The sequence below is a fragment of the Zosterops lateralis genome (genome assembly GCF_965231275.1).
Source record: "Zosterops lateralis genome assembly, chromosome: Z".
NCBI lineage: Eukaryota > Metazoa > Chordata > Aves > Passeriformes > Zosteropidae > Zosterops > Zosterops lateralis.
In genome coordinates this window covers 79,427,172-79,454,696 of record NC_139800.1, presented here as the reverse complement: position 1 = coordinate 79,454,696, position 27,525 = coordinate 79,427,172, and the positions used below count along the sequence as shown (strand labels likewise).

At 39.3% G+C, this 27,525-nt stretch overlaps 1 protein-coding gene across 2 annotated transcripts; it reads right to left on the bottom strand.

The window, feature by feature from the left end:
* Positions 1-635: 635 nt before the first annotated feature.
* Positions 636-23,746, bottom strand: PHF6 (PHD finger protein 6). Of its 2 annotated transcripts, none has more exons than XM_083883700.1 (11): positions 23,639-23,746; positions 18,607-18,786; positions 18,331-18,432; positions 15,179-15,312; positions 14,826-14,869; positions 5,601-5,767; positions 5,283-5,426; positions 3,935-4,039; positions 2,943-3,076; positions 2,184-2,313; positions 636-1,894 (listed from the first exon to the last, which is right to left on the bottom strand). In XM_083883700.1, exons 2-10 carry the CDS (start codon positions 18,742-18,744, stop codon positions 2,184-2,186), a joined length of 1,098 nt encoding a protein of 365 aa, XP_083739826.1. In that variant the 5' UTR covers positions 18,745-18,786; positions 23,639-23,746; the 3' UTR covers positions 636-1,894. The 2 variants fall into 2 exon arrangements, with proteins under 2 accessions (XP_083739826.1, XP_083739827.1); XM_083883701.1 differs by having other exon boundaries at positions 5,601-5,764.
* Between the last annotated feature and the right edge of the window lie 3,779 nt (positions 23,747-27,525).

Sequence of the window (27,525 nt, the reverse complement as noted above, 5' to 3'; positions counted from 1 at the left end):
GAGGGCCATGTATGAGGCACAAACTGAAGTAATTTAAATATTGAAGGATGCTATTTTGCATTCTAAAACTGTTCTGTGTGGCTGAAAAATGTTCATATTCTAGGAGGAACAAAACACCTTGATAGACAATTTCAATAATCGATCTGTCATTGCAATTCAAGTCACGCTTTTAATTTTGAAAGTTACAAATACAAAATAAAAATGATCAATGGCATCATGTTTAGAGCAGTAACTGGATATTTTCTGTACACAGCAATATTTCTTTCCAAACAGGATTATTCTCCAGGAAAGCAAACAGAATTGATTGAATTCTAACAGGTAAAATGTTAGAAACTCCAATATACAGTAATTGAGTCCCTCAAGACATTAAGGGAATGCATAAGAAGACAAATGACACACGTTAAATCTTTTAAAAATACAAGTAAAAAATGCTACAGAAACTCATGTTACAAATGAACCGTTTTTGCAATACCAATCACAGAAGAACTGTAGCAGTTTATAGTCAAATCAGTGTCTTTTGCTTGTTTCCTTCCTTCAAATCCAGAAGTTTTGTTGGGAGTTCAGAGTGAAACAAGTCAAAACCCTAAACAAACAATAAGGTGATGTGGTAGCAACAGACAAACATGTGGACTAGATTCAGCTTTTTGGTTTTATTTAAGTAAGTCTGAAGATGTGCTTTAACAGACCAATTGAAGAAGCCAGTAGCCATTAGAAATGACAAGATATTTTAAAAGCAGTCAGAGGACTGTTCTGTTAGGTTTGGTATAGCCTAGATCTGATCATTCCCTCAAGGAACATCAAATTCTAGCAAGTAGAATTCCATCATGTGATTGTTGACTTGACAGAGAAAGGAAAAAAAAATTACTAAAACAATAAGGATGATACATGAAGTTTCCTATATAGTGGTCATATGATTAAAAAATAAATACCAATCTAGCAAAAAAGGTTGTTTCCTCTTTCCTCTTACAGAATATGGGACCTTTATGCACATTCTTGACAAAACATTAAGTGTTCCACACAACAGAGAACACCTGAGGTATGGACATCAGATATGGTGGCTAAATTCCATAGTGAGTTAAGAGTTGTAACTCTCTGAAGTACAAGAGATTGGGCTGCAAAGTCCAGACATTTGTATAGCAGGGTTTTAATTACACTTGTTGACGTGTTCTTTGTAAATCAGGACACAGAAAGAGGTGGGTTTTTGGGAAAAGAATGAACTACAGCCCTTTGGCATGAGTTCTAAAGCTCACAGCTCAGAACCAACAGCTGCTCAAGTAAACCTCCCGCAAACAATGCCGGGCGGAATGAGCAATCACAACAGGAACAACCTGAAATGTTCAAGCGTGCTTCGTGTACACCGAGTCCTTTCCCACTGGTGCTTCCCAAGCAAAAACAGCGCAGCTCTGCCATGTACAGCCTCCGGAACTTGTGCAGGAAGAAAATGCAAAATTCACAAAGTACCAGCTCGTTGCCACCACGGACTTGTCCATGTTGTTAATTAAACTAGCTAAGACCTTCCCTCATTGCGTGAATCCACTAAACGACTTACACGTTCCAAATCTTAAAGTTTTTATTCAGTCCAGAAATATAGATCTTACTTCATTTCAATGTCTGCCTTAACTTTTGACACTGTACATATTACATATCATTTATATAGTATTTCAATTTTTTTCCAGACACTGCAGACTACAAACTACATAATATTGACATGTAAAACTCTGCCACTTACTGAAGGCTCACACACATGAACGTTTCAGGCAGTTCAATGAAATTTCTAACAGAGTTGGGCAGTAAAAAGTTACTAACCCTTTTCTGATTTTTAGAAAACAATTTAAAAGAATTAGTAGTTATGATGTCTTAGCCATTCCCAGTTCTATAACTCTGTCCCTTGAACCTGTTTAAAAAATGATGAAAACAATAGTAAATTTAAAATCATACAGAAAAGCATTTCACAGCTCTGACATTACATCTACATTTAGCAATAGAAATGAGGGCCTCCCTTCTTACACTGTTACAAAGTCAGCCAGTTTTAAAAAACAACAAATCCTCCCCATTCTTCTACAGTATGCCAATAAAAAGTACTCTGCATACACTAGATTTAAATACTTCACTGCAGTAAACTACATTAATTGTATATTGCGTTTCAGTCTTGGTAACAGATCTGTCAGGAGTAACTTCCATACCTAGTTTCCATTGAGCTGCTGCTGAGGAATGTCATTATGGTCAGTGCCTGATTTGCCACGGCTTTTGCTTTCTCTTTCTTCATCCTCTTCATCTCTTTCATCATTTCCACTATGGTTTTTACAATAGAGTCTGGCACAATAAAAGGAACAATGAGGATTTACACTGAAAATATCCATCAAAACCTGACTTATCTCTCAATTAGTTCTGAGATGTGCTACAAGTCAGTGGCAAACACTTAAAGTCATTCACGGCCTTCAGTCAAGCGGCAGTTAAACTGGCAAGGAAAACAAAGTTCCAGAGCAGCCAACAGAACTGTGCTCAATCCCAGTTTTGCAGGCACTGCTCGGCGAATGCCCTCTCGTGGGCACAGCGCGGCAGCTCAGCTGCAGCCGAGCCACAGCTCCTCGGGAAGGATGGAAAGTTGTGGGGTCCAAAAAACCCCGGGAGGAAGCTACAAACACATTTACATGAAGGAATCATGGCATTAATTTTTTTGATCTAAGTGACATTACTGGAGAAGGAAGATGTAATGCAAGTCAAGTAATTTTCTCATTTCTCCTATTTACAACACTACGGAAATTTTAAATTAACAGAGTAACTGAAATGTTTTGTAAAGTCAGAGACTACTTAAAAATACTATTATAAGTTAAATAATATTCTCTTTTTAAAGAACACATTAACTAGCCAAGTTAGGCAGAAAAAGTGCCATGAAATATCTTTACTTTCGTAATAGATTCAACAAATATATAGGTCCTTACTTATAAATTCCTCGTGACATATTCTCAATGTATTTAGCTTTGTCTTCTACTCCACAGTGGTAATGGTATGTTTTTATGCAGGCTTTGATTTCACACCCAATAGTAGCACCAGGCTGGCTGCAGAGTGTGCATTTCTGTGCAGGTGAAAGAAGATAACAGCAACATTAAGTTCAGCATCTCAGTCTTTTGTCTCTTAATATTCAGTTTAGTGTTCCTCATGTTTATGGCTAACATTTTGGAACAGAGTAATTCCTGTGGCAGATCATCCTTCCAATGAAAAGTTAATCAAAGACATGGTAAACCAGAAACTGTAAGATACCAGCCCACTAAAATAAGAACCCTAGTATTTACCTGTCTGTTGCACAGTAAATTGCTACATGATTGCTAAACATGTTATTGCATTTCCAAGGCCATTTACAGCATAGTTAGTATGCTAATATACAAAGAATCTAAAATTTTTTAAAAGGAACAATATCACTAGTTTTTTATTCTCTCTGTGATCCTCCAAAAATTAGCACTTTCAAAACATCCTGAGTTTTAATAAAATACAGTGTGATGTTTTGCCAGCATCCTCATCTCTGAGATCTTAATATGTTTTCCTACTAAAACACCAAAAGAGTTGGAAACACTGATACTCACTGCAAGAATTGTATATTCTGCAATTTTATGTGCAGCTTCACATAGTATTTTTTCAGTAGCACAGGTCCAAAGCTGTGACTCTCCTCTAGTTACAGCATGGCTAACATGAATCATATGGTTCTATGATAATAACAATTATGTACATTGCCATAAAGAATCCCAAATACCACATGCTCAAACACCACTAATATTAAGGTGATTCCTATCTGGCTGCCCTTCCCACAAGTAACAATATATTTTAATTTTGTGTTTAGAAAGAGATGGAAAAGATTGCTCTATAAAAGGAAGGAAGCAGAGCTATACAGACCTTGGCAGAACCACTAACACATTCACCACATTCTGCAGATACATACCATTCTTTTTCCTCTCTTGATTTCTTGAAGTACAGTTTTGATATCAAAATCACCAAATTCTGCCCTTGAAGTTGTTGTTAGCTGGACAGTGCCAGAAGAGAACAACTGTAAAACAAGCAAGTCAAAGTAACATCAGGTCACCGAGATGATTGGAAATTTTTTCTTTACAGGAATAACTGAGCACTGAACATCCTGTTTTGTGATCTCAGACAGCATGTGCTTTACCAACTGGGAAAAATCCTTGCTGAGCAATTAAAGTACTCCTTCTGATCCCCACTTGACTGCTTTAACTAGTATTGTTGTTGCCTTGGAGAAATATATTTTAAAATACAGAGGAGTAGACAAGAAATAATGATAGGATGAAAACATAAAGTACCAAATGGGCAATATTATCAATTACACTACTCAACTTCTTAGGAATATTCCATTTCCTTCCCTGTGACACATACGTAATTCAGGTTCAACCCTGATGTCAATACAGCTGTGAAGTCCTGAGGGATGAAAACAGAGGACAGAAGTACCATCCCTTCCACCATCATCCTGGTATATTCTTGGCTTTCCCTTATGACCTCTCCTTTTATTTAAGGCAGTTAAGCCTTAAAACTGAAGTTTGGGTAGACACAGTAACAAAGAGCTTTGCTACAGTAAGACTGGTGGCACACACAGCTCTCAGTTTAGTAAGCCTGGGTACAGACAGTCAATGAGTAACTCCACAGGTTGCCTGGACTATCTATTCATTTTGAGGTACCACATGAACCAGTGAAGTCTGTGACCCAAAGCCCTACCTCACTCATAGAGGGAGTGATATGAAAGATGGCACTGTCTGCTGATGTTCATTGCAATTAGATCCTGTTCAGGCTGACAGTTCTATCTATAAATGTGATCATCTAAAGGCAAGAACTTTCTAGAACTTCTATATCCCACACTCTACTTAAGTCACACACCCTGAATCCACAGGTCAGAAAATTAACACAGTTCATGGATTCTTCTCAGACTGTGCCTGAATGTCTGTGAAGCTGTTCAATTCTTGGAAAAGATTCTTTTAGTTAAAATTGTTTTCTGTTTTCCTTTTTAAACACTTCATATGCATTTAGACGCTAAGGGAGCATTTTTAATAAGCTAAAGAGTCTCCCTGAGCTAATTCCATCTCTTAGCACGAAGCCAACTTTTATTCATATTGCCTGCAGTGAAAATAAATGAATTGCTCACTTTGCAACACTTCAGTGCTTAAGGAGATCATCAGCATACAGACAATACTCAGCATAATTACATGTGAGGGCACTGTATTAAAATCCAAAATAGCAATTCAGACAAAAATTCAATGGTTAACAACAATACTGTTACTCACCATGCACTTATAGTGTGCTGCAGCCTTTTTGGCATTAAATATATGAAGCTTTCCTCTAGCTTCATTTTCTTCTTCACCTGCATGACAGAATCCACATTTAGGTTTTGTATCACTGGGGCTGCTTCTGTGGGGAGACCTGTCTCTCTGAAAGAAAAACATTTCACTAAAATATACTGCTGGGATACAAATAAGGTTGCAATTTTAAAAGCCTGTGGCCACCAGCTGGAGGCTCAGACAAACGCAATTTTTAATAAAACTTGTATTTCAGAGAAAAAAAAAATTCTGTCTTCTAAGAAGTTTAGCATATTTACTGCTTACATAGGAACTGCTTTCTATTTCATCTGTGCCATGTGAGGACGTAGATCTAGTGTCTTCTGATTGCCCTTTTAAATTTGTTTTTCTTGGCTTTCCCTTACGACCCCTCCTTTTTCCTTTGGGAGGTGAAGGCTCCAATTCGTGTTCATTGATATTTTCTTCTAAATCTGCTTTAGAAGTCAGAAAACATCATTAAATAAGATCCTCCACAATTTTATAAAAAATAAACTAAGAAAAAAACCCAAACCAAACAGAAAACCTCCGCAACCCACCAAAACCAGACAAGAAAAATGACAGCATGTATTTGCTGAATTCTGGTCAGAAATAAAAATAGCACCTTTTCCCCATTTATTACAAACATGCGACTGCAGATTCTGAAAAAATTACTTTTTATATGTCACAAAGCTTTGCATCTTTATAACATAAGAAGGTTTAGTGTTTCTTACAACTTTTATTTTCAGACCTAAAATGTGTTCTCAGATACACACCTTCACAGAAAATAACATTAATTTAAACTACACTGAAACTGTAAAGTGTTTTCACCTATGAAATATCCTAATAATTTATTATTTTAAGATGCACAACTCCAGTGTAAATTGCCCTTGATAGTATGCCAGTGTACCCAAATAATACCTCCCTCCTTGCTTTATTAATTGATGCCTGTTGACTTAAGCAAAACAAAAATTCATCTATTGGTTATAATATTAACATCAAGCTTGAAAACTCAAAAGTATTTTGCCTTCAGTGAAACAATCTACAATTTTATGTCATTGCAGTACATTTTCAGACCTGCAGCTAAAAGCAGCCTCCAGTTTAGAGGACAACATGACATAATCAAGTCATGACAACACTGACATGGCCCACTGACAACATCCCATATCAAATATTTACAGACCATTAAGAATACAAGAACACATTTTTTAATACAGACATACCAAAGAGGCCTCACAAGCTCCTTTGCAAATGTCAGCTGAGCTGTGAATGCTACAGAGAGCTGAGCCCAGCCTTTGGGCATGCTGTCCTTGGCACAACTCACAGCTCTGCACAGGACACAGATCAATGCTGCAAGATTAGGATTGCTTCCAGTGTGATCTAGTTAAACTGTATCTGGTAACTATATCTAACAACCACCTCTGCTCAGTGACCAACTTTCCTCCTCACAGGAGCATCCTCCTTTTTCTCTTTTAATATGTAGCACCCATTCCTGCCCAGACCACAAACATATTTCAGCAGACTTGTATCAAGAACATGCACAGACTCTGCTGAAGGACTTTTCTTCTCAAAATCCAAACCACAAACATTAGTTTGAGCCTCCAAACAGAAGGAAATGGTAATCAGAAGACTTGAAACATTCACTTGATGGATATTGCCATATCCATATTGTTTTAGTATCCAGGTAAGACATCTTAGTTGGAGACCAAATGCTGCCTAGCCAGCACTCATCTTTCTCACCTATTATCACAAAAATCAGATCACATTTCTATCTCTTGATAACAGTGACTCAACTGCACAAAACTTGAAGTCGAAGTGCTAAACATATTCCACAGCCACCAAGTGGGAGCAGAAGAGAACTGAAGCCCTGGCCCAGCCTGGCACAAAGGTACATCCTGTTCAGCTCCATCTATTGTATCTGTCACTGACCTCCAAGAAAGCCACACTTTCTGCTCAGTTAATAAGGACAGAACACTCATCCAAATGCATCACAGCAGGTTATATTGAAATTGAGATAGATCTGCAAATTATTTTGGTTTAAACTTACAGATTATTGAGCTATATACAAGTTGCTACTAAGACACATCAGTCAGTCCACAACATCCCTACACTTTAATATATAAACTACTCTTTTCTAATTACATGTTAAAAACACAATTTATTTTATGCTGAAAAAACTAAATACATGATGACACAGATTATGCAACGAAACAATACATTTTACATTTTCTTCTCAGTATTTCCTATCTAACATTATTTTTCATTTGTCACCACTTGCTAAATTCCCTGAGCAAGATTATGCAATTTAGATACTGACCTCTTACACTGCTTATAGCAAATTTTATTACAATCTGAAAACCTCTTTCAAAAAGAATTCTCTTTTATCTTGTTCATCATACAAACTCTCCACTGATCAAATAAATTTCTGAATATTTGTCTCTATTTTTACATTTACAGAAATCCTAGATGGTTATTCTAGAAAAACAGCCTTGCAAGAATGTGACAATTGAATTTATGACCCTTTAAATCACATCAATAAGAAGTTCAAATTATTTTGGAAGAAATATTTTTACAGACTTCCCTAGTGTATTTGATGAAGCAAAACATAGTCCATTCACTGCCATTCCTTATTTTTTCCAAAGCTCCTTGTCAATTTTGTCAGTCAAAATGCTTTCCACCTCAGCCCACCCTTATTTTCTACCATAACACTAAAGCATGTCCTGAACTCTTTACAGTCTCACTCACAAAACTAGAAGTGAGTTATAATTGCTAAAAACCAAGCACACCTTATGAAAACAAATTTCTTATAAAAAGTGTCAATCTCCTAATAGAATAAGTTCTTAAATGGTATTTTTCAGTCTATAATTATTAACATAATAAAGATGTGAAAAGCAGAAATGCTGTATTTTTAAAAGATTGTTCCAGTGTTAGATAAAAACCATGAAGGAAGCACAGCTTTCCTCAAAGGAACCCCTCTTCTGTGCTCAAAACTACAACTTTCAGAGCAGTTCAGACATCATTAGAACCCAGATGCTACATCACCTCTCTTCACTAAAATACAATTCCTTGAAGATTTATATCTCCTACTTCAAGTGACGTGGACCTACAGAGTAAAAGCACCAAGATGTGAGATCTGCTATACCACATCTGTCCTTTAAGACTGAAACCTCAAAACATTAAAGCTCTTCTTGTTTTTACAGCACCTTGAACTCACAGAATACAACAGGGGACTGTAACCAGCTATCAAACCCATCTGGGTGGTCCTCATGTTTAATTTACAGCCTGATGGGTGCCCTATCCCTCCCCTCAAGCCCACTGCCAGCTTACCCTGTGTCCCTGGCATCTGATGGTTGGGTGTTTCCAACTTCTCATGTCAGCTTCAACTAAGGAAAACACAAAAAGTTGTTCAACTCCTCCCTGACCAGGTGATGCTTTATCACGGATATCACCCATCCTCTGAATCCCCTGAGATTCCCTAGAATTCCCTCTTCAATTACCTCCCATCTCATATTCCATCACTGCACTGATTTTTAAAATCATGACAATTTTCTCAATACGAATTTATCTAAAGTGTTCCAAGAGGTTTCTATGAGCTTCCCTCAGAAGTCCCTAAATGCCAGATCTGAAAAGAGCCCAACACACAACATGGCCTGAGAAGGGGGGTAAGGGTAGAAACCAAGAGGAAACAATCTACATTTTAAAAAGCACCTAGGAATATGATATTTTAAATTCAGATGAGTAGCAACAAGCCCCTAATTTGCATTTTAGAAATCCATGAGCAGTACAAAGCACCACAGAGGGAAGCATGGCAAAATGCTGTATTACATCAACTATTAACAGAGAGATTCAGCTTCAGAAAGAAATCTAAAAATTCTCCTTTGATCATGACTAGAAGGAAAAAGGATCTAGATGTTTTGCTGTTTAAAATAAGGCTTGGCAGAGAAGAGGTTGAGATATCACTGATTCATATTGCATCAGCTTCCAACACACATGGAATCACCCCTTTCCAAAAGCCAGGTTAAAGCAAAGTAATAAAGAATTATGTGACTTAAAGGTTGTGAAAGAACAAGCAAAAAGAGGTTGTGTACAATAAATACTGCTTTATTGGCATCCTACATTACCTTAAACAACAGAGTAAAAGAACCAGAAACAAAGGAGGCTGAGTTTGTATGAGGAAGATTAAAAACCAAAACCACTGGCAGAATATATTTGCAAGTAGGGCTGGACATGAAAAGAAGCCAAAGCATAGAATGTTGAGGTGGCTGAGACATGCTGCTCTATAAATCTGAAATCACACATGTGCAGGTAAAGTTTTACAGGGCATTTGGGATAAAAGAGAAACTAAAAAGTCAAGGAACAAAATCAATCTTATTAGATTTTTAGAAGAGAAATAGAATACAACAGAGAAAGAAAAGAGTACTTCATGTATGCTAGAGTAAAATCTTGAACTATGGCTGAAACCAAATAAAACCACACAAGCCAAACCATTGTTTTAAATTGGAAAGAAACCTCAAAAAAACCCCCAAAACTGCCAAAAGAGCCTTACTGGCCCAGTAGTTAGTACTAAAAAAGTGGATGCATCTATAAGCAATAGTAAGAATCAGGGATTTGCATAAAGCCCCTTGCAATCAAATAAAAATCCGGTAAACTAATACTGAAATAATAGTAGTTTTTATCAGCAGCTGATGTGAAATTAATGACCAAAATGCTGAATATATTTTAGCATGATCTTTTTCAATGGAAGAAGAGTAAGTTACATAAAATTTTAACTAGCCCTTAGGTTCTGCCACTAATATGTTTTCCAAAAGCCCCAGACACTTCAAGGAACTGATGACTCTTGTCCAAAAGTTGTTTGTTATGAGGTACTTGAGATTATTTATTTAATTAAGCATATTTAACATAGAAAAAAATAAAATAGTCCTTACTAACCACACAATTTAAATGCATTTTCAAGCCAAGAAACACTGGCAAAGACTGAAGACAGATGATGCACTTGGCTTATCTGCATAATCACAAAGCTTATGACCCTTGGCATGATGAATTTGTTTAGTAGCTCAAGCCTCTCTGTGTAACACCTTGTCTACGTGGGAGAGAGAATTAGAGTATCACAGGACAGCTGCTCTGACAGGACAAACCATTCACCACATGACATTTTTCCTCTTCAATTAGGTGTGTGGCTTTCCATAAGAAAACCCTGGTGTGATAACCTTTCTGCACAAACCCTCAATGATCTATAATGGGACACTGCAAATTCACTGTCTGGACCAACTCTCCCTCTGGGAACACCGTGTGCACATCAGATGCCACACCCAGAGCATTCTCCAGGAGACAAACACCAAGCAGGCTGAGTTAGCAGAGCCCGGGGAAGACTTTCTCAGGGTCAAAATCAAGGCGACCCCAAACTGCAACATTACAGAAACATTTACGCCTGACTATGTTACTGCAAACAAGGTGAAGCAAACCTGTGCTTCCACCAGCGCCACAGAAAATGCAACAGGGAACAAGCACTGCTGGAAGAATCCAAAGATGAATCAGAATGTTACCTGACTAGAATGCCAAAAAGTTGCAGATGTTTTTCCTGCCACTCCCTGGTTTTCACAGTACTTTGGGAAAGTACTCAGTGCACTATAGATTGCAGTATCTCTAAATAGGTCTCAGAGAAATAGCATCATGACTCAACTTACCAAGCAATGTGCAAAGCACAGGTTCCATGTCTGATCTTTAGAATGACATGAAAAGAATGCTAAGATAGGGAATGTCCTTATTTCCACTGTGGAAACATAATTCCCTGAGGCTTTGAGCCCCAACAAAAATTACAGACATTTTATTTTCTGACCCCACAGTCCTCAAGCATCTGCTTTACACATTAACAAGAGAAGCCATATGGCTCTTTGTTAGCCTTTGTCTTACCACTGTGTAACAGATGAAATTACATTCTTATCTTAGTTTATATTAAACTATTCCTCATCAGCTGAATTTGTTTGAAATTCAACATATGAGCCAGGGCAGCCCCACCTGCAGAGAACTGAAGGCCGGTTTTTTCCTCTTTCAACAATCATTTCTAGTACACTGGAATAAATTCCAACAAACAGTTCCAAAACATTGGTTCAACAATACTTCATTCTTCAAAAAGAATAAATGCAATTGTACCAAACTGAACAGTATTTTAACTAATGATTAGCTGTGATCATTTGAAAGCACTGGAACAAATTTCTGTAACCTATTAGGTACTGAAAACTTAGACAGCTTGCCTAAAATTATGAATGAAGCTGTCACCTGAAGTTCAGTTATATTGTTAAATTTGTAACCTGCAAGGCAAAATCCTAGATGTCCTTCTTCCAGTTAATGGGAGCAAAGCACAGAAAAACCACATCAAATTACACAAAGGAAATACAGGAAAAATACAGTTTTCCTATTCTATGTCACCCAAATGCCAGGCCATATAGATAAACTAGATAAACCCAACAGTCTGTTGAAACAGGTAGTGAATTTAAGAGCCCAGTACTCTGCTGCCCTGTTTCACATTTTTATATTCAAAGAAAGCTGAAGGTAGTTCATCAAGTCCTGTCAAGTGGAGAAAAATTAATTCCCATCATTCATTAATTTTGTCCTGATGAGTAGGTACCAAGTCTGATGAATCCTCACACCACCTGAATTTCATAACAGCAATAAAAACCATCTATGAGGTCGTTTTTATTAAATTTAGCAGATAACTTAATTCCAATATAAGTCCTTCAACAACATTTCCATGCAGCCTCAAGAGATTTTCTTTAACTGTTATTAAGTGTTTAACAGTCTTTTTAAACTAGAACTTCTAACAAAAGTACATGAGCCAGATTTTAGACTTGGACAAGTATGCCCCCAAAAGCATCTCCCTTTTCTAGAGAAGAGAAGGAAAAATCTCACCGTTATGCAGCAGTGCTGCCTACAGAAAATAAACTCTTCTGGACAAATCAAACACTCTTAAAAACTCTTTGAACATCTACTAACATAAGTGACAGAATAAAAATATTTGGACTGGAACAATGAAATCTGGTATACAAAGAACACAGCCTAAGAATCCACAGAGGTTCTAAACTGAAAACAAAATGCAACAAATTAATAATAATAAAAAATCCCTAACCAAAAAGCAACCCAGAGAAGGAATAGTTAAGTTTCCACTTTAAAGGACTGATGGTTCCAGCACCTCCATACACCCACACTGGGTGACAGAACCACAAATAAGCTTTAACTGCTCTGTTAGAAAAACACTGCTAAGCAAAGATTAATGAAAATGAAACTAAAAAAAGATTAAGAAAAACCCCAAAAACACTATGTTAACATCTAGTTTCCCTGCCTAGTCTAGTCACTCTTCTCTGCCAAGTCCTTTATCTGGTTTCACACACCACCATTCTTTTACACTGAAGTGCCTCCTTGACATTCACATTTTCATCAGGAAACAAACAAAATACATCCATAAAGCTTAATCTCACATCCAACACCATCCAGTTGTCATTTCGCTGAGAAAACTTCAGCATTTAAGTATTGAACAAAAAAAACTCCCAAGTCCATTCCAAAATTCTGAAAACCACCCTGTAATTTTTGTCTGCTAAAGCTAATTAGTGTTCAATGTAGCAAAAAAAAATTGCTATGGAAATTACTTATAGCATTGTATCAGGCATATGCAATTTGTGTCTCTACTTTCTTTGGTTTAAAGGAAGTCTATCATAAAAGAGCCCCAGCTTCTGGCATCATCAAATCTACAACTGTAAATATTAATTATTTTATGTGTAAAGTTTCCGAAACTGTATGGACTATAAACAAAACATTCTTTGAAAAATACCACTGGGTGGAATTTCAGTGAAATATTACATAAAGAACTGGAAACAGGAATGTGAAGTATAGCTACACATGGTTCTAGAAGTGAAAAGCTCTTTCTAGAAGCATAAAGCATGACAGAAGTAAATATTTTAAACAAAATAATGTGTGCAAAGTGCTAAATAATATACTACCAGGTTCTTTAGCCTCAGCTGTTCTGATTGACATTGTGTATTTCTTCTCTCCCACCCTCAATCTTAAGAGGTTCTTTATATGAGTCTAGATTAACGTTTTAATAAACTACCATCATCAACATTTAATAAAAAACCCACTTATTTTTCCCAATGTATCTACATAAAAATTTTAAGCCTTTGCTATTAAAAAATGACACTGTAAAATTGGAGATAATGATTTCTGAAAGCTCTTAAAGAAAAGCACAAGTTCAGATCCTGCAAGGAATCCCAAGCAGAAAAGGCAATCCATTGGTTTTGAGCTCCATGAAGAACTGGAGGCATTTTTAAACACACATCAAACACTGAGATATTTGTGAGTAAGTATAAAAGATTATTTTAAAACATCAGTTCAAGCAATTAATCTCTTTGGATTCAAAACAACTTTTATATTCTGTGTCTTCGAACACACAAAGCAACTCCCAAAACAAAGTGCCAAACTACAAGATAACATGGCCTCTTTTTGAGAACTAATTATAATGTGTATATTATTTTTCTTGTTTAAACCCAGTAACAGTAAAATTAGAATTTCATATATAGGCACACAACAATAATTATGTAAATAGACTAAAAAGAATAAATCCATTTTCTTTGGTATTTTCTGCTGCCTTCAGAATCTTTCTGAACACTGAAATAACATCCAAGCCTTTGCCATTAATAAGCCTACTACCTGTTGCATAGGAAGCAAAATATTATCTTAAAAATACACTTGGCATAGAGACTGAAGTAATTTATGAAGTTTAACCTTCACTAAACAGTTGTATACTCCTCATTAGTTAAATCTGATGACATTTCAATAGAAAGCAATGCAAGAAGTAAACTACCAACTGTTTGTTTACCCAAATTCAGATACAGCAGAAAAGAAGAAAAATACCTTAATAAATACACAATAAATAAATACACACTAGTCTGGAATTTTCATATTATATTGACATTTGTGGCATTTCACTATTCTTCTCTGCAAAGGTACACAGCTTTCACGAATGGATCTATAAAACTTTTTTTAAACCCCTATGATTCGGAAACTTATCTGTAAGTGAACTCATCACAACCCTTTTCATTTACTGTTGGGTGTTTCTTTTTTCAAGAGTTAAACTCCGTTTACTAGTCCAAAAAAAATATTTAGGTACATTAGCAGTAGCAAAAATCAGCTGTTACCCAACAAAATATTTCAGATGTTAATATTGTGAATACTTAACTACAAATATAAGACAGCTTCTTCCAAGAAGGGAATGTATAACTTCTACCCAAACTTTGGTTTTATAGAGCATCATATCTTTTGAACATCCTAAAATTTATGGTTGGGGTTTTTCTCCACCTCAATCAATATTTTTTAGAGAAGATACAGAAATCAGATGGGCTTCCAAACTCATTGTTTCTCAAAAAAATGTAGTTCTAATTTTTACTGAAAACATTTATATTCTCCAGAAAATTAAATTTAACCAAATATCTTTCTACAATGGGAAAAATTTATATTGAATAATTTTACCTTCAGAGTTATGCGTAGTTTTCTTGTGTTTTCGACATAAAATCCTATAAACAAAGTAGTTGAAAACTGTCAAGTCAGTCACGAATCACAGATTATTTACTCATCTTTTAAATTTAAATGCCAGTACATTTTTCTCCCACTTATAAGACTCACTGATACACAAATCTTGCAGTGAAAATATGCTTTTCTAGCACATCACTATGTTGAATGCCACAATCATAATTAGAATTTTTGCAAGAGTTTTGCTTAGATTCCAAAGTGGGGTTTTGTTTTGCTTTATTGTTTGTTTTTTTTTAAACAAAGAATGTAGAATACAAATTAAAAAATAAGCGTAACAAATAAATAATAGTTACATGTAAATGCCTTGTGAAGGTTTCTCTCGTATCTGAGCCTTATCATGCAAAGCACAGTAGTAGTGATATGTCTTGTGACATGTTTTCACATCACAGCCAATGGTCGCTCCGGGACAGTGGCATAAAGAGCACATCTGGAAAGGAAAAGAAAGCACAATTATTGGTACTTTTTGTTTAGTATTTCTGAGTTCAAAAATAATGTATTTACCATCCCTAATGACAACAAATGGATTTATGCACTTGGTATTACTCTTCCTGCTCTCTTTTTGTTTTACAATTAAGGAATTTGTTAAAAGAGTACATCAGTGCAATAACCATCAGATGCATTATCAACTCAATCACCATTATCAACTCAGTGAAGAAAATAAGTAATTTGTTTTTGTGGAATGATTCTAATGAAAGTGACACAGCTATTCACCTGAATATCCCTCTCACAGGGACAGTCTGTTTGTAGCAACCATTTCAGAAAAGTTAAAATCATAATTGTACCTGTTTAGTTATGAATTATATTATAAAGGCAAGAGGGAAAAAACCATGACATCTATTTGAGAATGGATCCTGCAGTCAGAAATACTGATAATGCGAATTTACCTTGGCATCAGCAGCTAACTTTCCTTTTTTTTCTACAGTTATGTCCTTAAGTCCTTTCCAAAACACTGAATTTAATGGAATATTTGGTAAACACAATTAATTTATTTCAACTAAACTAAATTTTGTTCTTTACACTTGTATTTCAAAAAAGATTTGAAGTGAAGCTGTTGCTTTACTCTTCCTTCCTATTAATAAATTAATTCTTCTTGTATCAGACACAGAGGTAACACCTATCTGCCTTCTAAATTGCCCATGGTCCTTTTTATACTGTGGAAGGAAAGGAAGTAATTGACAGTATGACAACGTTTTTCTCTTTATTGTTCTCTACTGACTCAATGTTCCCCAAAATCTCAGTATTCCCCATTAAACTCACCTCCTAAGACCAGCCCCACAAGGTTACAATCAATTCCAAACTTAAGTATGCAATGTAGGATATTCCCTACATATATATATCTATGTCTCTATCTCTATATATATCTATAGCTCTCTTCGTGGATACATTCTTTTCTCCACTACACTCGTTGAGTCAAGTTGCTACCCTCTAATATGCCAAAAAAATAAACCACCAAAGTTACCAAATATACCACCAGCCTGTTTTTCAGTTTTAACGAAGTCAACTGAACAGTAAAAATGTCAAAGCCTTGGATCATCTCCATTTACTCCTCTGCAAGCTCTGAAATGGTACAGTTATATCCTGTTCCCTAGTTGTTACCTAATTTGTATGGGCATTTTATTTCATAAATCTGTTACACATTATGGTTTTAGACATAATAATTGCTGATCAAAGTCCTTTAGAAAAGTCTAGGCTTATATATCCAGCCAATCAAGTTCAGTCAGAATCTCAGTTCTTTTGAAAGCCAGAAATTACTAAAAGTAAAATTTATTTTCATGAACACCATGATGTGTCTGTAAAACAGAGCACACACGTTTTATCCATGTTTCTAATAAGTAATAAAATACTTTTTCCATTGGTGTGTGCCTGCTGTCCAAATGGTCACTAACTAAAATGACATTGGGTATATAAGAAGTTTGATAAGCTGAAAATTAGGTATATTCTTCAAAAAAAACCCCAAAAACTTTCCATTCACAGATACTAGAAATAACACAGATAAATAAAATAATTAAGATATCAGTGACTTGTACTTCCAAATATTTAGACTTCATAAGCTTTTGTGATTGGCCTACCAAGGTTTGAACCCACCACCTTTTCTCAGACAGATTTATTCCCATCAGAAAGTCTCTGCATTCTGTCACTGTCACTCTGGTAATGAGGTCCCCACTGTCAGTGCCCCCTTGGCCAGCAGCACCTGAGGGAGGGCAAACTGAGCCCTCAATATCAATATATTCACTTAACCCAGTGCACTGAGGCTCTTGCTGAAGGTGCTCCCTCAGAATGGACCAGGACAGACCAGCAAGCAACCAGAGAGAAGGGATTTGGGTAATGATAAACCTTTACCTTTTAACTTCCTACATGCCAACGGAGAGAGACAAGTTCCTCCAGATTGTGATTCAGAGCTGCAGCTTTCTGACAGCTACAGAGACACCTAAGTCAAGATCTACAATTGTCTTTACATTTCCTCCAAAGAGGAAACAACTCAGGACTATGAATCCATTAGACTGACCAGAACCAAGTTTTTTTTAACAAAAACCTGAACAAAGTGCCCAGTACACACACCTGGTGAGCTACAAGAATGGAGCCACTGCAGTTGAAGGAACATAAAGAGATTCAGAAGCAGAATCCACCGCCAAAAACATAAAAAGAAAACACCTTTAAACCCCTTTAAGAGACACAAGAATCAAGAAGTTTCTTTATGATCAGTAGTTTCATTTACTACCATGTTCTTTAGAAAGTCCTAATCTCAACATGAATGATTTGTGAACAGTTATTTCTTTATACTTCAGCTACTCAGAGCAAATGAAGTTCCCTGGATTGGATAAGATTAAAATGAAACACTGGGTGAAATAGTAGACTATTATTATAAAACTGTAGTTTTATAATAATACTTTGGACTTCTCCTAGTGGTCCAGGAAATGGTAAATACATAGCTTTAAATAACTAATCTGAAAGGTTTTAATATAAGGAGTGAACTGATTATCTGCTAAAATTATTTTAAAAAGAGCCTCACTCATTTCCCCAAATGGAAAACTAGTTGCAAATAAATAATAATAATAATAATAATAATAATAATAATAATAATAATAATAAAATTCTCAGGAATTAAAAAAGTCATTGCTCCTCAATCTCTTTAATTTGGTGGAGCTGCAATGACTACTGTATCAACATAACTCATAAGCCCTCTATATTCACAGCATTATTATTTAAATCAATATAAAAGGAGCAAAAAGTACATTTCATAGCTTAAACCAGATTTTGGTAGCAAACCCAAATACTGGTAAAGGCACAACAACACCCTTCCTAGGACTCTAGAATGTGGGTTTCTTTCAGAAACATAATGGAAAACATTAAATAGATTAAATACACTGAACAAACCTCCTTGCAAACTTTATGGAAGGTATGAAAATAGTGTCTTCCATTTTCAAGAGCCAAAATAGGGACTTACCAGTTTTGTGCCTCTCTTTATTTCTTTCTGAATATCTTCAATAGAGAATCCACCAAGACTCTCATTATCGGTGTGCGAAGAAACCAGCGCGGATGAGAACAGCTAAAATTGCAAAGACAAAACCTGTATTTTAATTTTTGAAGTGTGTAAGTGACAGAGAAGTTTACAGACACGAAACCCACCAAACCGCAGGGGTTAATCACGTGTGCCAATTCCCATCTGGTCGGCTTTTCCAGGTGTTAGCAGCGTTTTCCCGGCCCGTTCCCGGGCACTCACCATACACTTGTGATGTGCCGCCACCTTCTGGTTCTCCGACATCAGCAGCTGCCCACATTCGTTATCTTTATTCGACCGACAGAACCCACACTTCCTTTGTCTGGAGGACACTTTCTTCTGTCCCACTGAGCTTGTCATGATTTTAAATGACCTTAGAATGCCACTGCAATCCTCTCAATGCTATGGAGGAAAAAAACACTTGCAATCAGCATGTTAACAGCAGCAAAAGGCAAATTTACATAGCTTTATGAATACAGGATTGGATGCCGGGAAGTGATTTGTCACTTTTTTTAATGCCACTTCAATATAGCCAAATAAACAAGCAAATGGCAGAGGCAGTATTTTGCCAAATTGTAATGACATTTCTTCAGCAAGAAAAAATAGTTCCTTTACACAAAAAAAAAAAAAAGAAGGTTGAGAATGAAATTAAACTTTGGATGCTAATACAAAAGCAGAAAATGGAAAAGTAAAGAGAATCATCGGGGAAGAAAAAGTTATCATAACTCATTTTTTATAGTTATTTATTACAGGGAAAGGAATTTGTAGAAAATACATATATATGTACACGCAATGAAATTCATGCTATTGAACTTTTTCAAAAACAGAAGCAAAGAAAAACCCAAAGTTCAGCGTAGCCTTGAACACGGGTTTTGGCTGTAAAGGCTCACAACGTCTAAGGGCAGATGAGTGAAGAGTAGAGATGGGATGATAAAACGTTACCACTTTCGGTAGAGGTATCTTGTGGCCACTCAAACAGCATTAGGAACAAAATTTAGACACCTCTCTGACTAAAGTGCTGCAGTGGAAACCCCTCTGTGACCCACAGTCAGTTTGGCAGTACCACACCAGGTTTCAGTAAGTGCATGAGAGCTGAGTTCTCAGCTCAGAAAAGTAACTTGAAATTAAACTCAGTATGAATCACAAACTTATCGTGTGCTACCAAGCAACACATTTTAAAATGTAGCACTGAGGTCACAGTGCCCAACTCAGAGAGACAGGGCTCCTGCAAAAGTGAAAATACTCAATGAGTGTATTAATTTCTTGGCTCGGTATTAAGAAGTTTGTGTTCATCTGCTTCTACATCTACCAAGAAATAAAAAAACCCCATCTTCTTCAAATATACTTTCTTAAAGCTTTTTACTTTGGGGATTTGAGCCTTACTATCAGAATTTGCCACACTGCAATAAAATCCTCCTCAGCCTTTTCTTCATTTGACTCGGCTAAGTAAGAAAAGCCACCGCAGAGTCTGATATTTGTGTTGGAAAAAAGTGTAAAATCCAGCCATAAATAAGAGAGCAGAGTTGTAACACATCTGGACCGGGCTACAATGGCACGGATCTGCATGAAAATGCTGGACTGCCCTGTGGAATTCGCAGAGGCAGATCCGGTGCTCCCCGGTGCTGTCAGAAGCTCATAATGCCGGTATCACTCACTCCTGCTCTAACCGAAAGCGAAGGAGCGTCCTCCTGCCGACAGACACTCCTCCTGCTCCAGCACATTTCCACTGATCGAGCTGTAGCTGTTGGCCTTGCACTGTTTACTGCAAAACCCCTGCCCCAAAAGGGGCCTGTCCTGCCCCCCTCGCCTTTCCTCTCCCAACAGCTTCATTTGCTCTCTGCTCTAACTGCGAGGAGTTTACGTCGCTGACTCAGACTCAGAAAAAAGAATGCAAAGATTTCGGATCTTGCTGATTTGCACAAAAAAATGTGCCAATCTGGATCAACTAGTCACACCCTTCTGCACTGGCTATAGGGAGTCCTTAAGTGTTAAACACAAAAGAATTATTATACTGTATTCTTCTAAAGAAAAAATAAGTCTATTCTGTAATCTCTTCTGAGGAGAAAGAATGGTTCCTGAAGAGACAGACAGAGAGACATATATATTTTTTAAAAAATAAAAATTATATCTATATCTATAAATATATATTAAAATATATATATGTGTATATGTTTGTATATTAAAAAATAAAAATCTGAGTAATTTTTAAAACTTAAATAACATTTGGGAGCTGAAAAAGACCTACAAAAGACAAGCAGGAAGTTGTATCGCAAAGATTTCTTGTTTACATCTTACATCCAATAGATCAACATAAATCACACAGGGATGTTTAGAAATATACAAGAAAAATAATGTAAAATGCAAAAAGTCCTTGTTTTGTATAAACAGTGTGGTATATACACACACAATCACTTGAGTCTACCTGTTCCATTTTATATTCATATTATATTATTAAAATATTGACACCAACAATACCAGTCATTAAGAGGAAGATCAGAAATTTCCTTGTACGTGTGCAAAGGTCCCACTGACTCTCAGGAACAAGAATTACTACTAAAACAGAGCTACTCTTGAATTTAAGCAGCAAGTTTGTGTTTTGGAAAATGAAAGTAAATTACAGCACAGATAAAAAAATTTTTAAGTGGCTTTCATCATATCCAATTTATAGAAAAAATAACTTTCCAAGACACAAGATTATAAAGAACCTTCTCAGAGCTTGCTGGTTTCCACCTCCCAGTGCACTACAGGCACGTCACTGCAGCAGCACCAGAACCTGACACAGCCTGACTTCCTCAAGTACTTCTGCATAATTAGATTTTTTAAGGCTCACAGTGAAGTTAAAAATAATGCCCATCTTTACTTGATACGTGGATGCTGATGTTTTAAAAAAACCCAACTTCACAATTACAAATAATTTAACACTTGAAAAAATATTCAAAACTCAAGCAGGCCAGAAAGGAAATCACATTCTTTTCACCATCAGATAAAATCACTCTGAAAGCATTTTACAAAGGTTTCTAAAAGTTTTCTTTCCAACCCAGCATTTGTTTTTGTTTGTTTGCCTGGGCATTTATCCTATTTATACATTTTTAAAGAGCAGAAAAAAAGCCTGAGCACAAGAAACATCTGTAGACCTGTCCATAAATTATATTTGCTTTCTCATGTGAGAAGACACTACTCTCGGATCACTTTTGTGTCAAAATGCACTTATCCTGTCTATTAGAAAAAGAAACAAAAGACATTTTCTGAGAAAGATGAAACAAGCTATGCAGCTACAGCCCCACAACTCTGAATGCAGGCACTCAAAATTCTGCTTTCATCTCTCAAGTTAAATCACCCAGAGCAACTAATCCAGTTTGCCAACTATCAAGCTACATTTCACTGGAATGAGAAAAAAATGCAACTTAAAAACAGCCCAATGTTTTGGTATTCCACATTAAAAAAATTAAGAAATGAGTAAGAATTACAAAAAGATAGTGATTACATCTACTGTTGACAGAATGCTGGTTGTCAGCGTTGTCAAAGTCTCACAGCCTGGATCACAAGGAGTGACGTGCTGTGGAACCACTGGCTGGGAGATTTTCACTGTCCCCACCAAAACGAAACACACACACTACAAACACAAAGATTATTCCACACAGATCTGATTTTCCACGGTCTTGATCTAAGAAATGAGAAGTTACATGTAGCCCAGAGTCACACAAGCAGAAATTCACTCAGCCATTCTGCACCGAAAAATTTGGGTTCGTTTGCATTCATGTTTCTTATGTGCACTAAAGTATTAAATGTGGTGCTTTCCCTCACAGCATCTTTATTTTATCTTGAAAGCAGCAGGCTTTACACCCTCCTGTAACTTCTGTTGCTGCTTTAGTGAGCTCTAGACAACCAATTTCCCAATATAAAAGTGCAAGTTCATTGACTGCCAGGCACAGGAGGCCGTCAATGCACCAGACATTGTTCAGCACCAAAGAATGGAAAGTAACCTGGACTCTTAATTTCTATTTATTGCCCAAACGTGTTTCAGGAGCCTGATTATAGGAGTTAAAACCTCACTTGTACTTCCTACAAGAACAACAGTGACCTACATGCTGCACTTGTAAAGTTTGCTTTGCTGTGTGATTCCCAAACTGTATTTCAAAAATCAGAATTTATATTGGTGAAGAAAATTTGAGACACCTGAGGAAAACCTGTGAGAAGTAAGAAAGCTTCAGGAAATGCCACTGCAGATGCTAAAGTGGTTTGGTCTCTCAGGAAAAGCTACAGAAAGTATTTGTGCTGATTTTTCCAAGATGCTCACTGGAGATACCGGAGCCACAAGCCTGTAAGTGCTTTGCAGTTTCCCGGGTCGGAGGGAAGTTTATTCTGGAGAAGGGGGAGTGAAGAAGGGGAGAGGGAAAGTATCCTGCAGGATTTTGTGGCTGAGAACCCAAATCACAGGTCACACAGAAAATTTTTATCCAAGAGTTACATTCATACATTCACACAGCGTCCTACAGTCACTATAAAAAGTAGGATGGGAATTTATCCGCGCAACTTCCTTTAAAAAAAAAAACCCAAAACACACCGAAGAGGGGGCAGATGCGAGGGGAAAAGGGCAAACCCTCGAAAGCCCAAACAATGAGAGCAGAGCAGGTGACTAAAACTGACACAGCCAGAGCCCGCAGTCAAGGATATCTGGCAGACGGCGCTGAGGGATCTCCAGGAAAGTTTACATCCTCCCACGGGGAGCGGGAGATGGGCCGATAGCGGCACCCCTGCCGTCGGCTCCCCGGGGACGGACGGGGCAGGCCGGCACCTCCCGGGGGGACCGGCCCCAACACCCCGCGGGTCCGGCCGGCACCGACCCCTCCCCAGCCCAGGGGCGACCGGGGGGTGCTGGGGGGCGCGGGAAGGGCGATCCCCTCCCGATTCCGTGAAATTTTGGGGAAAACGGGACCGGGAGACAAGGGGGGGCGGATCCCCCCCGCAAGGCGGGCGCGGGCCGGGGCGGGCGGAGCGAGGGGCACCGGCGGCGCGGGGAGGGGGCAGGGGGGCGGTACCGGCACCGGGGGCACCGCTGAGGGGACACTGCGGGGTGCCGCGACCCCCGCGGGGCTGCGGCGGCCGGCGGAAGCCCCGGGAGCGGCGGCGGCTGCGGGCGGGCGGGCCCCGGGCTGCGGGCGGGCCGGGGGCGCCGCGCCTGCCCCTTGGCGCGCGGCGCAGCGGCGGCAGGGCGGGCAGCGGGCGCTCGGCGGGTCGGTCGTCGGTCACTCACCCGTGCGACGGGCGGAGTGCGGGCGGAGGAGCCGCTCGGCACGGCACGGCCCGTCCCCGCTGGCGGGTCGCTCAGGGCCGCTCGCCCGCCGGGACCGGCGCGTTCATTCGGGGCTCGGGACGCGCCGCCGCCGCCGCCGAGCGCACGCACGCACGCACGCACGAGCGGACGCACGCACAGACGCACGCACGCACGCACGCACGGCGCGCCTGGGCCGCGGCGGCGCTGCGGGGCGGTGCCCGATTGGCGGGAGCCGCTCGCAGCCTGCTTTGCGCACGCGCGCGCCTTTCCCGCTCCCGGTTGCCGCTGCCCCCGCGGCGCTTCTCCGCGAGGCCGGGAAGACGGAAGATGGGGGAGAATGTGAGGAACAGCGGCTCTGCGCATGTGCGCCCGCCGCCGCCACTTCCCCGCGAGGTCCCGGCGCGAGCGAGGCGGGCTGGCGGGAGTCGGAGACACACACACATATACGAGGAGCTGTGCGCATGCGCAGCGCTCACCCGCAGCCGTTGTTGGGGGAAAGAAACGCGGTGCTGCTGCGGCCGCGCAGCCGCAGTTCCGCGCGCGCGTGCGCGCGCAGAGCGGGCGGCGAGGGGCGGGGCGGCGCTGCTGCGGCACCGCGCGCGCGCCCCCGTGGGGAGAGGGGAGCGGCCCCGCGCGCGCTCCCTCACGCCTCCCCCCCCCCCCCCCCCCGCCATCCCCCATCCCCGGTCCCGCCGCCCCTCACGGCGCACGGCGGGATGGACTGGGCTGGAGTGGTCAAGGTTGGGAGAAAGACCATTGAGATCATCAAGTCCAGCCGTCCATCCAGCACTGCCGCTACAACCCCTAAAACCGCATCCCTCCGAGAAGGATCTAGCCGCCTCAGAAACGCACCTCTGGTTCAGGAGTTGCGGCAGCGGTGCTGGGTGGTTGAGCGATTTAGTGGTTTTGGGGTTGCGCGGCAGCGCTGAGCTGATGGCTGGACTTGATGATGTTGAAGGTCTCTTCTAGGCTCGGCGGTTCTGTGGTCCTGAACCACATCACTCAGCGCCAGATCCAGACCCCTTAAACACGTCCAGGGGACGGTGACTCCGCCGCCTCCTGGAGCCGCCGTGCTCCCTCAGCCGTGCTCCCCCAGCCGGGGCTCCCCCAGCCGGGGCTCCCTCAGCCGGGGCTCCCTCAGCCGTGCTCCCCCAGCCGGGGCTCCCCCAGCCGGGGCTCCCCCAGCCGGGCTCCCTCAGCCGGGCTCCCCCAGCCGTGCTCCCCCAGCCGGGCTCCCTCAGCCGGGCTCCCTCAGCCGGGCTCCCCCTCAGCCAGGGTCCCTCAGCCGCTGCTCATCAGACTCGTTCCCCACTCCTCACAGGAGCCCTGCTGCCCTTTGCTCCAGCACATACTTGTAAAAGTAAGAGGTCCAGAACTGAATGCAGCACTTGGGCTGTGGCCTCGCAAAAAATAATAAAAATACACTTCTTTTTTTACAAAGTTGTCATCGTATTGCACATGTTGACCGAATTGCAATATAGTGAGTAACCCAAATGCTGATACACATCTAAATTTTAAAACTGCTACCATTTTACATCGCAGCATATTGGATGGTTTACATGCTTATCACTGCAGAAATTATCCTTCCATCTTGTTATTTTGTTTGTTATATTTTATTAATTAATTAAATTTATTAGTAAAAAATTTCTTTATTTAGTTCCAGAAGCTACTGCATGTCTTGAGGAAAACCTCTCCTTTCTCTTTGGCGTACTTTGGTGTTTCCTTATCAGTGAATATTTATTGAATATCAGCTGCTGGGGAGGGAAATAAAGCTATAAAACAATTGCTTTGGGTTTTGCCTGAAAAATAACTTTTCCAGTGGTTGTCCTTCTGAAGACAATTATTTTTGGTCTTCTCTGGCAACATTTTTGTCCTCCTTTGGCACCAGGGGCTTTAGAGGGTAGCATTTGAAAATACAGCAGTAAAGACAGTGCTGATGGTTGTTTGATTTTGCAGTGCCAGGTGCTGCTGTATCGCCCCAAACCTGTGCAGGAAAAGCTTTTTGGAGAGAATCCTACAGATTTCATGTTCAAGTGCAAGGCTGAGAACCAAAGGTCTAGAGCACGGGCTAGAGGTGGATGCTACAGTTTGTGTGCCTTATAAGAAAGTGCTGTCTAGTCCTACTATTCCTGATTTTCCATGCATGAGTGTATTTTCCTTTCTTTCTAAAGGAACTTAAAAATAACACGGCCAGTAGCTTTACTCCTTACAGCATCTAAGAACACTAGGGATGCTCCACCTCACAGGAATACTGAGTTCTTACACACTCATTTTCAACAAGAGGCTCAGCAAGGCAGAAGGATTAATCAGTTTTACAAAGAGCACATCCAAAGAGCACATCAAAACATGACTTCATGTTTTGTCATCGTGATGTTCTACAGCCAAAGATACAGGAATAATGGTCATGTGCAGCAGCATTACAGATTTAGTCATAATTCCTGATACTGAGTTATGATGAGCCAGTTGGTTTCACAGGGGAAAATGACAACTCAGGGAGATCCAACTTTATGGTAAACTCTTTTGACCGTGTTGGCAAGGAGCCCACAGGCATTAATGACTGCAAGGAGCTTTTAGAGCTCCTCAGTGCCTTGGGTTTGGCAAGGTCATTACCCACAAACTCGAATATTTACTTTCATCCATCTCAAGAGAACAAAAAATGTAATAAAGAATCTGAAATAGACTGAATTTGCAAAGTGGAGGTTGTCATTTAGTCAGTCTCAGCATTGACCCAGTTACTGTATAGACCTCAGATTTATACAGAAACCATTTATCTCTCATCAGAGACATGATAAGCTTTGTTGATTTTCTGTCTCCCAGCTGTAGTGCAGTCCAGTTTACAGTGACTTCAGTGTGTGCAGCTAATTAATTTAGTTAAAATACTGGGGAATAAAAACTCATTTATTTCCCATGAAGCAGTCCTGGTTAAAAAAAAAAAAAAAAAAAAAAAAAAACAAACAAAAAAAAAAAAACCCACAAAAAATCAAACCCTCAAACATTATATAAGGTCTGCAAGAACAACCCAGGGGAGAATTATTTAAGAAAAATAATTCTGGGTTGAATCCTCTAAAAAAATATCTCTTTAGCTGTTTTATTTCTGTGAAGCGATTGAAGCACCATCCAAACAGGACAAATCTTGCCCTTTCTGCAGTCTTGGTTTAGGTACAAGACGTAGCTGAAGTTAAATAGGGTGAGACCTCTGCAACTGCCAAGAACAAACAGCCCAACTAAAACCCAGCTACTCACCCAAACATCCCTCACATTTTCTATTTGGACAATACTTTACACCCCATGAACAAAGGCAGACTGTGTACAGGATAAGATTCCAAGACAAGCTCTGCCAACTTTGCTTCAAGGACATTCACAAAAAAAACTGATTGCAAAGAGATAAATGAAAATAGTTAGAAAATTGATTATGTGTGTATAGTATTCTGGGAAAAGAGAACACTGAATGGTTCAGCCATCCTGCAGGTACTCCCATTTATATCTTCTCAGAAGGAAAAACAAAACCACAAACAAACCAATAAAACTTCTTATAATGTTATTAGTGGCCTTTCAAATGTAGTTTAAGAATTATAATAACTGAAGCTGACTGTGTGTCCCAGTTGGAGTCAAATATGGACATCAAAGGCCTGTGCCAAGGGAACTTGTGTCAGAAAGCTTTGAGCTTCACCCCAAAACACTGCAGGTAAACAAATCTCTTATTTGATTTCACTGTAATACAGCAGCTTGGTTTTAAACTCTGGAATAATTCTAAGCCAATATGTATTAGATGCTTAATTGCATTTGCTTGGTTTTGTACAAGATTGTTGATCTTTTTTCCTTTAATTCTCAAAGCAGCTACAAAATGTCCAGATTTTAATTCTAAA